Raw genomic sequence first — 14,435 nt, 5'->3', positions numbered from 1 at the left:
TGTATAGCGGAGCTTTTGCACATTCCTTTTTACTCCAGCCATGAGGACTCGCCATGTATTTACAACTGAGGCGTTCACATTTAGCCTGGCAATTGATAACCATAACATTAGCTTCCTCTTCACTATATAGGCTATGCTCCTCATGCCCGGGTATCATCATAATCAATAGATTTTTTTTTGTATTAATTGGAGAAGATGGTTGTCATTCACATTGCATCATGTCCTGATTCTAACCGTAACACCCTGAAGGAATGGAACTGATGAATCATAGGCTATTATTGATCTTATGTCTCCCTAGTGGAATTGAAATGCGTTTTGGCTGGTGATAACCTCATATGACCCCACAGATCGTGGGTTTGTAACCCCCTGCAGCCTCTCTACAGCCTCCCCACACTGTGAGACACAGTGATGCCCCAGCAGCTGAGAGAGGATCCGACTCAGTTCCGCCGCCTCGGCCTGGCATCTGCCCACCTCCAGCAGTTGAAACCCAGCCAAAACTTCCCATGAGGCCACCACGAGAACTCAGCCTGATCGCTCTGTATGGGGCCTCTCACATATGAAGTAGGTCCATAAGTTGTTGTCCCCACTCCCAGAATGCCAGACCAAGAAACCTTAAAAGCTTTTGGGGCTTTTTTTGCACATCTTTCTCATTGTCAAATGTATTAAAAAGCAGTTCTACCAAAGTATAATATGGTAGCAGTTTCTTTTATGATAGCCCTGCATAATCTCAATGTATTGTGATTGGTTTTACTATTTGGAAATCAGAATCTATAGCAAGGAGATCACCTGCAAAGCTTTAAGGTGCCTCACTCCAATTACCTACGTGCCCAGTCACTACTTAAATGCGTGTAAATACTAAATGGCAAATTTATACTTCGCCATATGACCGTGTTGCCAAATGAGATGAAAATCGTTTCTTTTTGGTTATATGGTTGTATGATGAAGTATAAATGAAGCTTAATTACACCTCCTTTAACCCACAGCTGACATGGAGGATGATGATGGGACTTGTCTATTTGATGTACTGTGGTGAGTCTATGTTTAGCTGCTCTGGTGTGTTACGTTTACCAATTACAGAGGATGTGTAAATGGTAATTGTAAGTAGTCAGGTTCAACCCTGTCTCTCTTTTGGACATGTCATTATAGGTGAAAATGTGAACATTTTTGTGGTTAAGTAGTTAAAAGCTCCGTGGACAGAACACATGCAAATTAGAAAACAAAGATAAGATGTGGACTTAACAATATAAGTACAAATGTACATGAATACATAAGCAGTTTGTCACTCTGTAGTGTCTGTGTAGAACACATGTCAGTTTACTGTAAAATAACGTTTGAGTGTGAAATTGTCACCTGGACAATTTCCATGTGACAATTTCCATTAAACTCATTGTACTTCACTGTGAATAAAGTGATTCTGTCTAACCTGCTCCCTTCCCTTTGCAGTGACCCCCAAGCCCTGAATGACTTCCTTCATGGGACCAATGAGGTAACAACTAGAGATCCAATAGAGAGAGCCTCAAATGAAGATCAGTTGCCTGACTGATTTTCTTAGGCTGGGCATGACATAATTATTTGGCACAGTCTTGTGGGGTTGGGGGGGGGGGGGGGGGGGGGCTGATGGTGTGAAATTGACTCACAGTGTAAAACTGCCTGGCTTCCTCTCCATGTCTATGCAAGGCCAAACATAAAAAAGAGCATTCTTTGTTTTACCACGACTAGTATGCAAATCCAGTGCGGTTTGGCTTCATATTATGTCACTGTATGCATGTATTACTGCATCATGACTATGTGATCGCAAAGCTCAAAAGCGTTAGCTGTTTTTTTAAATGTCACACACTGCATGTACAGTATAATGTCTTATCCTGTCTTTCTGCAAACCAAAAGCTAACACCTGAGTTGTTTGATTCCTCCATGGTGCCTCCGATTTGGCCGGGCGATCCAACAAACACAATTGGCCGTGTTCATGGGTGGGAAGCTGACAGGGGAGGGCAATCTCTGTCAATGCACTAGCGACAACAGTCGGTCAGGGAGCCTGTTCAGCAGGAAGTGGCATGTTCTTCTGCACTTGTTACGTAGTCCCGGTGAAACTCCTCACTGTTAAGTGAAAATAAGTGGCTGGAGATTCCATGTATTGGAAGAGGAAGAGATACAGTATGTGGTTGTCTACTCTACACCCTCCTAAGTCCAACAAGCATGGTTTGGCAGTGACAGGAACTGGTGTGGAGGACTGCATGCATTTCACACACCACTGTGAGCCCCATCTTAAATGATGCGAGTACATTTCAACTGCATATATGAGTGTATGTACCATTCAGTTGTGACTGCTCACACAGTCACAACTGAATGGTTCCATTTCTCATCAACACCGTGTAATCCCTGGTCTATAAAAATCCTAAATTATTTTCATACTGTTATGCCGCATGCATTTCACACCATGACTATGCGCAGCAGCCTAACAGCCTGAAACGTTTCCTTCTACCAGCTGCAGACAGAAGACCTGCTCATTAGCTCCTCCTCTGGGGAGCCTTCGCTCTTCACAGATGCCCCGGTGAGTGTCTGGATTCAACGGCAGCCAGCCAGCGGCACGACGGCAGCCATCACAACAACCATCACTGTGTACCCACGAGAAAGGATTTTTCTTTTCTCTGTCTAGCCTGTAACCACCACCTGTTAACTAATTGATGTCTCCCCCCTCTCCTCTCCTCTCCTCTCCTCTCCTCTCCTCTCCTCCCTGCCTCCAGAGCCCTGTATCTCTGTTGGGAGATGACAGGGACTCCACGGACACGCCTCCCCCTGGCTGTGTGGACCTGTCATTCCTGGAGGAGGCCCTCTTGTCCTCGCCGGATGGAGGAGACGACCCACAGGTGGTGCAGGGAGGGCCCATGGAGCAAGGAGGTGAGGGAGAGGAGGGGGAAGCTGCAGCAGGAGGGCAGGAGGAGGAGGAGGAGGAAGAGGAGGTGGCATGTGATATTCTCCAGCAAAGCTTGCAGGAGGCTGACATCACCGAGCAGACTATGGCTCTGGAGGCTGGTTTGACTCAGCCTGGAGATGGCCTGGCGCTATACTCCCCGGGCCCTCTCCTCTCTCCACCCAACATGCCTTTCCTGCCCAAATCCACGACCTTGCCTGTCAGTCCCGCCTTGCCCAGAGACACCCAGGCTGCAGTGGAGCCTCCCCAGCCCTCACTGCTGGCTGTGGGGCCCGGTTGCCCTTCGCTTAAGCCTACCGCCCCCCCTCAGCTGATGGGTCTTTTGCCTGGAAACGTGTTCCCTGCTCCTTCTCCAGAGACCACCTTTTCACTCAGTCCTGCTGCACAGGGCTCCAGTATGATCATCCACAAGGCTGTGTCCAGCATGACAGCCCGGCCGCTCATTACCCCGACACTGAGGGCAGCCACAGCAGCACCAAGCATCCTGTTCCAACGTGCTCCCCTTCCCATCCAACCAAAGCTGCCCATCAGCATTCAGCCTAGATTGGTACAAATTAGCCCCAAGCCTTTTGGGCAAAAACCCTCCCCTGGTCTGACATTTGTGCCTGGGACTGGCTCGCCAAATATTTTACTATCCTCCACTCCGGGCCCAAAGGCTCCACCTCCACAGACTTCACAGCAAATCCCCAAGCCTGTCAGCTTGCAGCTAGTCAACCAGGGCGGCTCCTTCGTGCTTCAGCCTCAGGGACTCTTCCAAGGTCAGAACCAGTTCCTTCTTCCAGGCCAGTCCCCTATGACGATCACCCAGTCTGCCGGCGCACAGCGTCCCCTGCTTACCACCCCCAACCACCAGGGAACCCCTGTCCACACCATGACCCCTTCCACAGGGCAGCTCGTAGAAGGCTCTCAGATCCTAACTGTGCCCCACAGGCAGATCAACTTCAGCCCTGTTTTCACCACTCCTACGGGGCAGCTGGCGCTCCGCCAGGCCACAGTGCTTTCAGGACCACTGCAACTGCAATCGGCCCCTACCGTCTTCCAGATGCCTGCACAGCTGGCTGGGACCTACACCTCTGGTGGCCAGGGGGGCCACCGAGCCACCCTGGTTCAGGGCCCTGCCTTGGGGAACCACATAACTTTGATCAACAGCTCTGGGGTGCTGCCTCCGGATCTGACTTCTATCTCCATTGTTAATGGAACATCTGTGGTGCAGGGGCTGCCTTTTGCTACCCAAGCACATACTGAGGGGCAGCTGAGCCTCCAGCAGGCCTCTGTGGTGCTGTTACCTGACAGAGCCATTGCTGAAGAAATGAGCATATCAGAAGAAACCTTTCACCAACTTCCGCAGGTCAGATGGATTGATTTTGAACTGTTTAAGCAGTTTATTTAAACACAATTTTGTATCAGCCCTAGGTCAAAGTTGCAGATGTTTCAATAATTCACTAAACAGTTGACTCTGGATTACAACTTATTCAAATTTTATCCAAATCTAACCTGTCATTTCTTCCAATAGCCCTATGGCCATGTTCTCCAGCATGTATCTGTGCAGCCCAAAGCTACAGGGGGGCTTCAGTCTCCCTCTCCACCTGTAGTGGCTGTCCTACAGGCTCAGCCGGCCCCGGATGCCCCTCTGGTCCCTGACCCAGCTGTGGAGCTCCCTAAACTCCTGATGCCTCCAGCAGACATGACCCAAGTGGTGGAGGAGGTGACCCACTCCCTGACTCAGAACCAGACCTGCATGCAGCATTTACAACAGGTCAGAGCCAGGTCACATTCAAATCTTCACTGTACTACATGGGAACTATGAATTAGAACAAGGCATATAAAACACAATACATTCTCACAAATTCTACAGACATTATGCCATAGTTTACAGTGACAACTAAAGATAATCTAATTACATATGCAAAACTATTGCCCAACAAATAGTGATAGTTGATTGTATTGATGTAAATGTAACAGAAAGTTGGACTGGACATTTTGTGAGATGTTTTAGCAAACATTTGTTCTCAACAAATTTCCATCCACATATGGTACAGTATATGGTCAAATAGCTGGCTATGCAATATTGATGGTTGTTTCTTTTCATACTGTATACTATAATGTTTAGTATTTACATACCGCATATTGAATGCGTGACAAAAGGCTTTAATGCTGTGTAGTTAATAATGAAGGCCTTTATGTTTTCTTTCCATACAGCAAGCACTTACACCTTCTGAGCTCCTGGTGGAAGCTGTGCCAGTAGTGCCAATGGAATCCCTCACCTCACCTGCAGCCAATGAGAGGGAACGCTCGCCACAGTCACACACCATTATTGGTCAGGCAGACACCCTCACTGTAATCACAGACCAATGTGTGGAGGGGTCTCCGCTCGCCTCAGACCCCGCCTTGGTGTGCTCCTCCTCCCCTACTCCTGTTCAGAGCAGAACCATGAGCACGGTGCCAGATGGCTTCTCCCCATCAAATGGGATTACGGTTCCTGCATCTGAATCAGAGAATGCAGTCCTGGTTCCCCAGACTCAGAACCAAGTCCAGTCCCAGGTTCAGCATCAGCAGGTGCAGGTCCCACAGGCCTTAGTTGGCCACATTCAAGTTCCACAACCTTTACTTCCCCATGTTCCACAGACCCCTGTCTCCCAGCCTCAGGACCAGGCCCATGTTGTGTCCCAGGGGCACCATCCAAACCAAGTTCCACAGTTCTCCAAGCCTCAGGGCCAACCCCAAATCCAGTCCCAGACCGTGCATCAGTTCCAGATCCCACAAGCTTCAGTTTCCCTTGTTCAGGCTCCCATGGTCCAGGCCTCAGCTGCCCAGCTTCAGCTTCATCCCCAGGGCCAAGTAAAGCATCCAGTCCAGGTTCCGCAGACTTCAGCTTCCCACATCCCGCTATCGTTTTCCGAGCCTCAGACCCAAGCCCGACCCCATCACCAGGTCCCTGTAGTCTACAGTAGCCCGTCCCCTCTGCCTGTCAGTGTCATGGTGCCTCAGCAGCAGCCCGAACCTCTGGCTTTGTCTGCCAGTCTCTCCAACGGAGGACAAGACCCCGCTGTCCAACAGCACACACAAAGCAGTGAGTCTGTGCTCAAAGATAAATCCCAGCATGTTAAGACGATATATTACAAAGGTTATTGTTCTAGATGAGATTTCTTTAAACTCTTTATCCCTCATGCCAATGTTATTATGAATGGCATTGTCATTCTGAACTTTATTATCTTCATCATCATCATCATCATCATCATCATCCGTAATAATGGCCACTCTAATCAACAACATAATCCCCAATACCACCCATAACATCCTCATTATCTCATCAACGTTCTCATCTATCATGAACACATCAGAGCCAACAGCTGCCTTGGCCATAGAGGGTAGAGCTTTTACTCTCGACATCCATCCACCCTCTCCTACGCCCCAACCCATCCAGGCTGACATTCAGGTTCCCAGGGAGCAGGCACAGGGGCCTCCCATCTCCACAACAACTCAGCATACTGGCATCAAGGTGAGATAAATACTAATACTATTATTCCACTGTTGGTTGCTTTGTGGGTCTAATTCTGATTGGGGATGAACACTTGATAACCCCGTTGACATCGCTCATCCCTTTCCTGCATACAATTCAGGTTATTGCATAGATTTTGATTAAACAACATAGCACAAGGGACAGTTACATATGTGTATGTATGTAAAATAAGTCTTCAGATAAATAATAACATCAATGATGATCTGTAGTACATTTTAATTACTGTATATGCCAATAATAATTGTATCACTAACTGTGACAATTTGATTGAGATTCACATCTCATTTTGGAAAGCTCATTGAGCTCATTCAGTGTGTTTGAACAGGGAAGTTATATAATGCAGCTTTAATTGAATACAAATATTTTTTAACGGCTTACATTTAAATTAATCTGGTCACCACAATGCTATATTGGAGTACACATGTACTTTTGTTAAATGCACCAACGCTATTATTAATGTTTGAAAATGCACCGACCACATCCTTTGATCTTGTGTCTTTGTTCACTTGCCAGCTGCTAGGTCCTGTGGTGCAAGAGGCTAAAGAGAAGTTTACGCCAGCTATGCGCAGGCACAGGTAAGGGGCATTTATTTAAATTTAGTGTTGTTGTTGTTGTTGTTGTGTGTAGGCGCTCGGGTGGTGCTGTGGTAAAATGCTTGCCAACCACCCTGGAGGTTGTAGTTTCGAATTCACCGTGGTGCATCCGGCTTTATCGAGCGTCTACTCGAACACAATACAATTGGTGTGTTCGGGGGAGGGAAGCCGGGCAGGGAGAGTGACAACTAGCCTTCCTACTGGCTGGGGCGGCACCTGTCAGCAGGGAGTGTTAGGCGGGAGGAGTAGGCTGAAGGCTCTACGTCCTCCCGGTGGGGGCTCCTCATTGGCAGGTGAGTCAGTAGGATACTGAACAGCAGAGACAATACAGAAATGTGTGTGGAGCGGAATCAATTGGCATAACAACTAAATTGGGGAGAAAAAAGGGGTAAAAAGCTAAATTAAGTCATACAGTTTAGCTTTCTAGTTATATACTTTATTTCCACAATGATAATTTTTTTTTTTTAATATTTTAGTTGAATTGATATGTAATGTTTTTTGTAGTGATAAAACATCATCTTTGTGTCAGAGACTGTTTTCGCTCCTCTCCGTCCATGTGTCAGTCTGACTGTGAGCAGCTAATCTCCGGCACCGATTGGTGTGAAACTTTGCTAGAGATGCACGGATCGCGATTATAGCCGAAGATGCAGTGGATATCTGTGGGGCGGGTGGATTTGGGTCATAAAAATGTACTTATTATTTAATAGCGGATTGGTTGCACAGGTTCCAGCAGCAGTTGTGTCTGGATCACAGAGAAGTCCAGAACCCTTCAACCTGCTCTCCCTTCTCCACCCTGGACGATGCTGTGAGGCGTCTCCTGCCCTACCACACCTGTGCTGGTCACCTGCCCACTAAGGAGGACTTCAGTTTGGGTCAGTGAGCAGTGGTTAATACCCAGTTAGCCTTTTTTTTTTTTTTTTTTTACACAGCCCTGGGTATGCCACCCAGCCTGGAGGAGATTTGTGCTCCACGGAGCACTCCTTTCTAGTTGATACTAAAATGTTGTCAATGTGTCACACTGTCACAGACATTAGTTTGCTAAGTCTAATGATATACATTTTTCTGTCCATGAACAGTGGACCAGGAGTTTGACACTGTTTCTGGTTTCCTGCTGAAACGCACCAAGGACATGGTCAACAAATACAGGCAGCTATTTATTGGAGAAGCCCAGGTGATATGCAACATACTGTACTACTGCTCTGTTTCTCTGGCAATGTGTAAGAAACCGTATTTCATATAGGCTCAGTCAAATCAATGTGTAAGAAAGTCTTATAGCCTCAGGCCTTAATCAACCATAAGCCTGATTTAGGCTATACTTGGTTGTACGATGGTGTCCCGCAAAATAAATAGCCGATTTGCTGTTGGAATGGGACGTTGTCGTACAATGACGTATAAATTAGGCATTTGGGTTCATCCACTTTCAGCACAATCTATATGTAACCTTCTTTAACTGAAATTATATTGTTACTGAAAGTATATGGTTATGTCCAATCCCTGGCAAGTATCACTAGTAATAATTGTTTTCTTAAAGCTGCACTATGTAACTTTCTTCTTCTACCCCGATTTGAACCCTGTTTCCTGCGCAAGTGTTGACATCTTTACCATTGAGCTAATAGAGCCTGCCTGCTTGCTCAGGGGATACATTTAATCTTGACCCATCAGGTCAAAATTTGTGTCAGATCCTGTGCCTTGGTGAGACATGACCTTTGACACGATCTAAATGTCTCAATAGAAGAGCAGGGAGACAAAATACAACCACCTGAATTGTATAAGTATTCATATTGAATTCGTGCAGGGATCCTGGAGAGGGCCTGGGAGTATGCATATCCGGTCTACATGTGTTTTGTGGATTTGGAGAAGGCATATGACGGGGTCCCCCAGGAGGTTCTGTGGGAGGTGCTGTGGGAATATGGGGTGAGGGAGACCTTTTTGGGGGCCATTCAATCTCTGTAGACCCAAAGCAAGAGCTGTGTCCGTGTGCTCGGTAGTAAGTCGGATTTGTTTCCGGTGGGGGTTGGCCTCGGCCAGGGCTGCACCTTGTCACCTATGCTGTTTGTGATATTCATGGACAGGATCTCGAGGCGAAGTCGTGGAGGAGAGGGTATATGGTTCGGTGAGCTAAGGGTTGCTTCACTGCTTTTTGCGGATGATGTGGTCCTGATGGCAACATTGGTCTGGGACCTTCAGCTCTCAATTCAATTCAAAGGGCTTTATTGGCATGAGAAAACATACGTTTTACATTGCCAAAGCAAAAAGCACAATACAACAATACAGCAATACAATCAAAACAAAGAATGTACATTTGAAAGTCAGAATCTTCAATAGGTCAATTTCTTTCTATGTACCAAGATCACTGGGTGCAGGTATAGTACAGGATCCAGTGAGGTGCTCTCACTGGATCGGTTCGCAGTCGAGTGTGTGGGGCTGGGATGAGGATCAGCATCTCCAAATCTGAGGCCATGGTTCTCAGCAGGAAACCGATGGATTGTGCAGTCCAAGTAGGGAATGAGACTTTGCCCCAGGTGAAAGAGTTTAAGTGTCACTTGTTCACGAGTGAGGGGAGGATGGAGCAGGAGATCAGCCGGAGCAGCAGGAGTGGTATTGCAGTCGCTGTACCGCACTGTTGTGACGAAAAGAGAGCTGAGCCAGAAGGCAAAGCTCTCAGTCTACCGGGCAATCTTCGTTCCTACTCTCACCAATGGTCATGAAGTGTGGGTCATGAATAAGGATAATAATATAATATAGAATAAGGTCGCGAATACAAGTGACCAAAATGAGTTTTCTCAGACGGATGGCTGGCATCTCCCTTAGAGATACTGTAGGGTGAGAAGTTCAGTCAGCCAAGAGAGACTCGGAGTAGATCCACTGCTCCTTCACTTGGAAAGAAGCCAGCTTAAGTAGTTCGGGCATCTAGTACGGATGCTTCCTTGCTTGGGATCTCCCAGGAGGAAGTGGCTAATGTTGACTCCGGATAAGTGGCTGAAGATGGATGGATGGATAGATAGATATTGTATTAACATACTCTACCATACAGATTGGACAAAATGACATTTTATTCATAAAAAAAAGTTGCATAGTGCCGCTTTAAGCTTTTTGAAAGTTTGCATAATAAATACTTTCCAGTAACATTCAAGATGTCAACCCCTTGAAGCTGCAAGCTGCTCACTAAAGTGTATATTTGTATTTGTGGTAGTATTTACCACACATGTATGTGAGAGAGGGAAAATGTGCGTTGAGTGTGAGATAGAAAATCCTTTGTGTAATATGTACACAGTAAAATCCTGAGTGTTAAATCAGAGTTAAATTAACACTTATAATTGGTGTGTGAATATGCATTTAGGAGGGATAATTATGTGAAGAGACCAATTTCAGTTTCAGTTTATAAATTAACCACTAGTAATATCCTTCATCACCATTCTTGTTCTCCTTTGCTTTTACAGCAAGAGAGTCCATCAGCAGAGATGGTGATGCTAGAGCGTCTCTTCCTCCAGGCTGAAAGATTTGCTCTGGGGGAGGACAGACGGAGAGCCCGCCGAGACCCAGGTCAGTGACAAGATGTGGGCAAAGGAACTACTGGTTCATGTCAAATGTGTTGTTAAAAAGGTGCTTTTAATCCTGGCAGCACATTACTTGCACCTACACAGTGTACAATTTGTAGTGTAACATCAAACAGTGCATCTATTGTTTTAACTGACAAAGCACTAAATCTGTAATGCAATAGCTTCTCTTTCTGTGCAAAAATGTTCCATATCCCATTGTGTCATATTTTAATCATTGGAAAGGTTTTGCCTTTGATACTGTGGAAGGCCTTCATGAAATTCTCCCTCATACATAAATGGGCCAACAGCAAAACGAACATCCAAACAACAAACAGTACAGTTGGTGTTGTTACATTCTTGTAAGGTTATCCTGAATGAGGGTTTTCATTAACTTTTTTTTTAAACTTACACAGTATTGCTGTGGACAGCAGTTCTTATCCAAGGCTAATACTTTGGAATGAGGCCATGGCAAAGTAAAGAGCTAATTTAGTAATTTGTGCTCAGCATTGCCTGATCTTCAAAAAGCATGAGCAGAGCTTTGCTCATTTTCCAAAACACATGGCAGGAAAGCTCTCCCTAAATCTGTATGATGTGAATGACATAATAGATCCTTGAAATGAAGACATTTGAGAACCAGATCTTTGCTCATTTGTTTTGACTTATTCCACAGAGTTGTTCATGATGGCCCTGGCTCCCAGTTCAGTGTCTTCCCCTCACGCCTCCGCTGCCTCCTCCTCCTGCACCTACTCCTCTGGCAGCCCTTCCTCTCCGCCAGCCTGGACAAGGGTCTCCGACAGGCCCCCGGGCCTCAAGACGTACCGCTCCAGCTCCAAGGGGGCCCTACGGCTCACCATCAAACAAGAGTCTGGTGGCTCCCGCAAGGTGGTTCACAACTCAGCCTGCGATCCATCCGGTCATAAGAGAGACCATGCAGGGCAGCTGACCAATGGAAGTGGTGGAGAGGCTATAAATGAGCGGACGTCTTCTCAGGCGGGCAATGGAGCACCTCCATGTCCTCAGCACAGTGAGGAGATATCCAATGGTATTCTACTATCTGCTAAAGCAGCCGTCAAAGTCCTGCCCTGTGATAGGACCATCGAGGCACCAATCACGGTGCTGAGTTGTAAAACAACACCCCCAATCCCCATATCTATGCCAGAGGCGCAGGTTGTCTGCTTCGACCTGCCTCTTTCCAGAGATGTCAGCGCCCCAAGGCTGAAACGCTACAAGGCAGATTCACGGTGTTCCAGCCCATCAGCACCACAGCCACCCGTTCAAGAAGACAACATGCTCAGTGAACATCTACAGAGTGCTATCGATAGTATTCTGGAGCTGCAGCGCCTGCAGGGCCCCAACGTGGCTACCCAGACCCCACCCATGGGCCCCGTGGTTGGGGGGCCTCACACCGGACCAGGCTGTCACCAGCATCTTGGGGGGGCGTCAGTGAGGTAATATCCTGAGACAGATTGTCTCTAGTGTTCATTTGTAATGACATACCGCCGTCTGTCAGCAGGCTACTTTGTTACGCTTCATGTACGCGGAGGTATGACAGAAGAAGGAAGGCTTCCTGATAAGCATGGAAGTTTGACAAACCTGCCATCTGCTCCCAAGAACCAAAACGGCAAAGGTTTGAGTGGTTTAAAAGAGATTATGTTCTGTGGGCATCTGAGGTCACCTTTCAAGGGAACTGATAGTGTCAGGACAGGAAGTAGGTAGGGGTATAGGAAAAAGAAAAGAGGCACTAAAAAGAGATGCATACCAGACAAACAGCACTATTTATCTACAGTATTAGTCCCATAGATGTTAGATACTTCATTTTGATGTACATGTTTGTGGAAAAAAAATCTATTTGAATAGGAGCTATACTGTTTCAGTGGTAGTTTTAAGGTCATTCTGAGGTTTACGACACACACTGGTGTTACCTTCATCAGCATATAGTATATAAGTAATAGTGAGGACAAATGGTACATGTGGAGTAGACTGAGATTATTCAATAGTTTTCTATAAGATTCCTTTCAAATGTGAAACTTTTCCTTTGCTCAGTGCCAAGCTTCCAGGGTATTTATTTTGATAATCTGCGCCAATGGGTTTTAAGATGCATTGAGTTGTATTGGTCCAGTTGAGAAAGGCAGGCAAGGTTGTGTATATTTGCTGCAAGCGTATGAATGAATGGATGCATTGGATATATGTCTGAATTTCCTTAATTTTACTTTGTGTGCCTGGATATAAGTGGCCGGGGGTTTGAGGCTACCGTTTGTTTGAGATTGAGCATCTCATTGCTTTTGTGAAACTTCGCATTCTGTGTCTGGACAGTAACATGAAATCTGGCAGGCTCCATCTTTGCTTATCAAACAAACCCCAAAGAATTTGCGACCTGCTACATCCTGAATACACCAGCAAAATAAACATTGGTATGTTGTGTCTCTCTTACCTATTACATAAACCTGAGCCTGTCCAGATAAAAAAAAAAAAAAAAAAAGAATAACCCAAAATATTGACAAATAGCCGCACATAGTTTCTTTGAGTAATTTTTATCACCCATGCTGGAGTCTGACTGTGAGATATATTTATAGTCTTTCTGTCTGCCTTCAAAGACAACAGCAGTTCCCATATGTATTAAGATGCAAGCAATAATAAGGAGATAGGGTTGTTAGGAGTGGTGGTGCAGTAGAAGGGGAGATCTTTGCCTGTCCTGCTTAATGTTGCCAACATAGACCATATACAGTATCTGGAAAGATATCTGGTGGGATTAGGCTACCTTTACATTTCTAGGACCCAAGCCAGCATATTCCACATATTTAATATTTATTGAATAAGAAAATGTATAAATCATGACATCTTTGGGTACCCCTGTCAGCTCAGGGCCCTTGGATTCTCCTTGATATTTCATGATTTAGTGCACAAGTGTGCACAATATATTTTATCTCTTTGATTGCCATGCATTATTTTAAATGATATATTTTTTAAATTATACATTTTTTTAAATGATACAATAGGTTTTAACAGATTTGAAGGATTCAAGCGTCTTGAAACTTACTTAAAAAAATGTGAAATTTATTTAGCAAAAGTTAGTTTTTCCTTGACAGCAGCATTAGAGCTTCACTTTGACTGCACCATGTCACAGCCTTAGACCAAAAAAATGATGAATCATCAGCTTGACAACCACATTCTGAGGTTGTGCTTTGTTTTTAATTATTTGCATTTTGTTCATTGCCAATTGTACTTATAACTGAAGGTTGTTTTCCAAGCCACAGTTGTGAAGCAATGTGATCATTTGCAACATTTTATGTTAATGTGACAATCTTTATATTCTTCTGTGTGGAAATATTAATTATGTTCACTAAATGTTTGTAAATTGTCCACAAGACAAGAGAGCACGTAAGGCCATAACAATACCATGATTTGTTTCATGCTCCCTTAAGAAACGTGTATGAAATGTTTGCCGTTAATGGAAGTCCATCTTGAAGGTCAATAATGATGTCATTTTATTTATTTAATATGAATTTCAAATCTGCTTCAAAATTTTGGTTTTGGAGATATTGTTGTGGGTCAACGTTTGACTACTAATTAGGAATGATACTTAGGATATGCCTTATTTTAATTGAGTGTACATTTAAGGAAACAAGTGGATACTGCAAAGCAGCTTTGACTAATTGTTGAATATAACGTTTTCTAATGAAGTGTTTCATTCCAAAATGAGACCACCTACTATTTTAAAATCACAGCTAGATTCTCTTGACATGATTGAACATTTAAAGCAGATTATGGTACTTTTTAAAAGGACCACAACTTAAAGTCTTGGTTAAAAAGTTGACTTTTACAGAAGGGATCCTCTATTTTGTAAAGCTATTTAA

At 45.0% G+C, this 14,435-nt stretch overlaps 1 protein-coding gene across 1 annotated transcript; it reads left to right on the top strand.

Moving 5' to 3' along the window:
* Positions 1 to 988: 988 nt before the first annotated feature.
* Positions 989 to 12,057, top strand: LOC311036023 (BRD4-interacting chromatin-remodeling complex-associated protein; the record flags this gene model as incomplete). Its single annotated transcript, XM_084044548.1, has 12 exons — positions 989 to 1,029; positions 1,444 to 1,486; positions 2,483 to 2,548; positions 2,742 to 4,277; positions 4,443 to 4,685; positions 5,129 to 5,999; positions 6,271 to 6,428; positions 6,963 to 7,024; positions 7,766 to 7,914; positions 8,119 to 8,213; positions 10,483 to 10,585; positions 11,252 to 12,057. 12 exons carry the CDS (start codon positions 989 to 991, stop codon positions 12,031 to 12,033), a joined length of 4,149 nt encoding a protein of 1,382 aa, XP_083900674.1. The 3' UTR covers positions 12,034 to 12,057.
* Positions 12,058 to 14,435: the final 2,378 nt, after the last annotated feature.

Source organism: Gymnoscopelus microlampas (genome assembly GCF_963454915.1).
Source record: "Gymnoscopelus microlampas genome assembly, chromosome: 20".
Taxonomy (NCBI): domain Eukaryota; kingdom Metazoa; phylum Chordata; class Actinopteri; order Myctophiformes; family Myctophidae; genus Gymnoscopelus; species Gymnoscopelus microlampas.
Note: the sequence above shows the minus strand (reverse complement) of the source record. Positions and strands in the feature narration are given on the sequence as shown.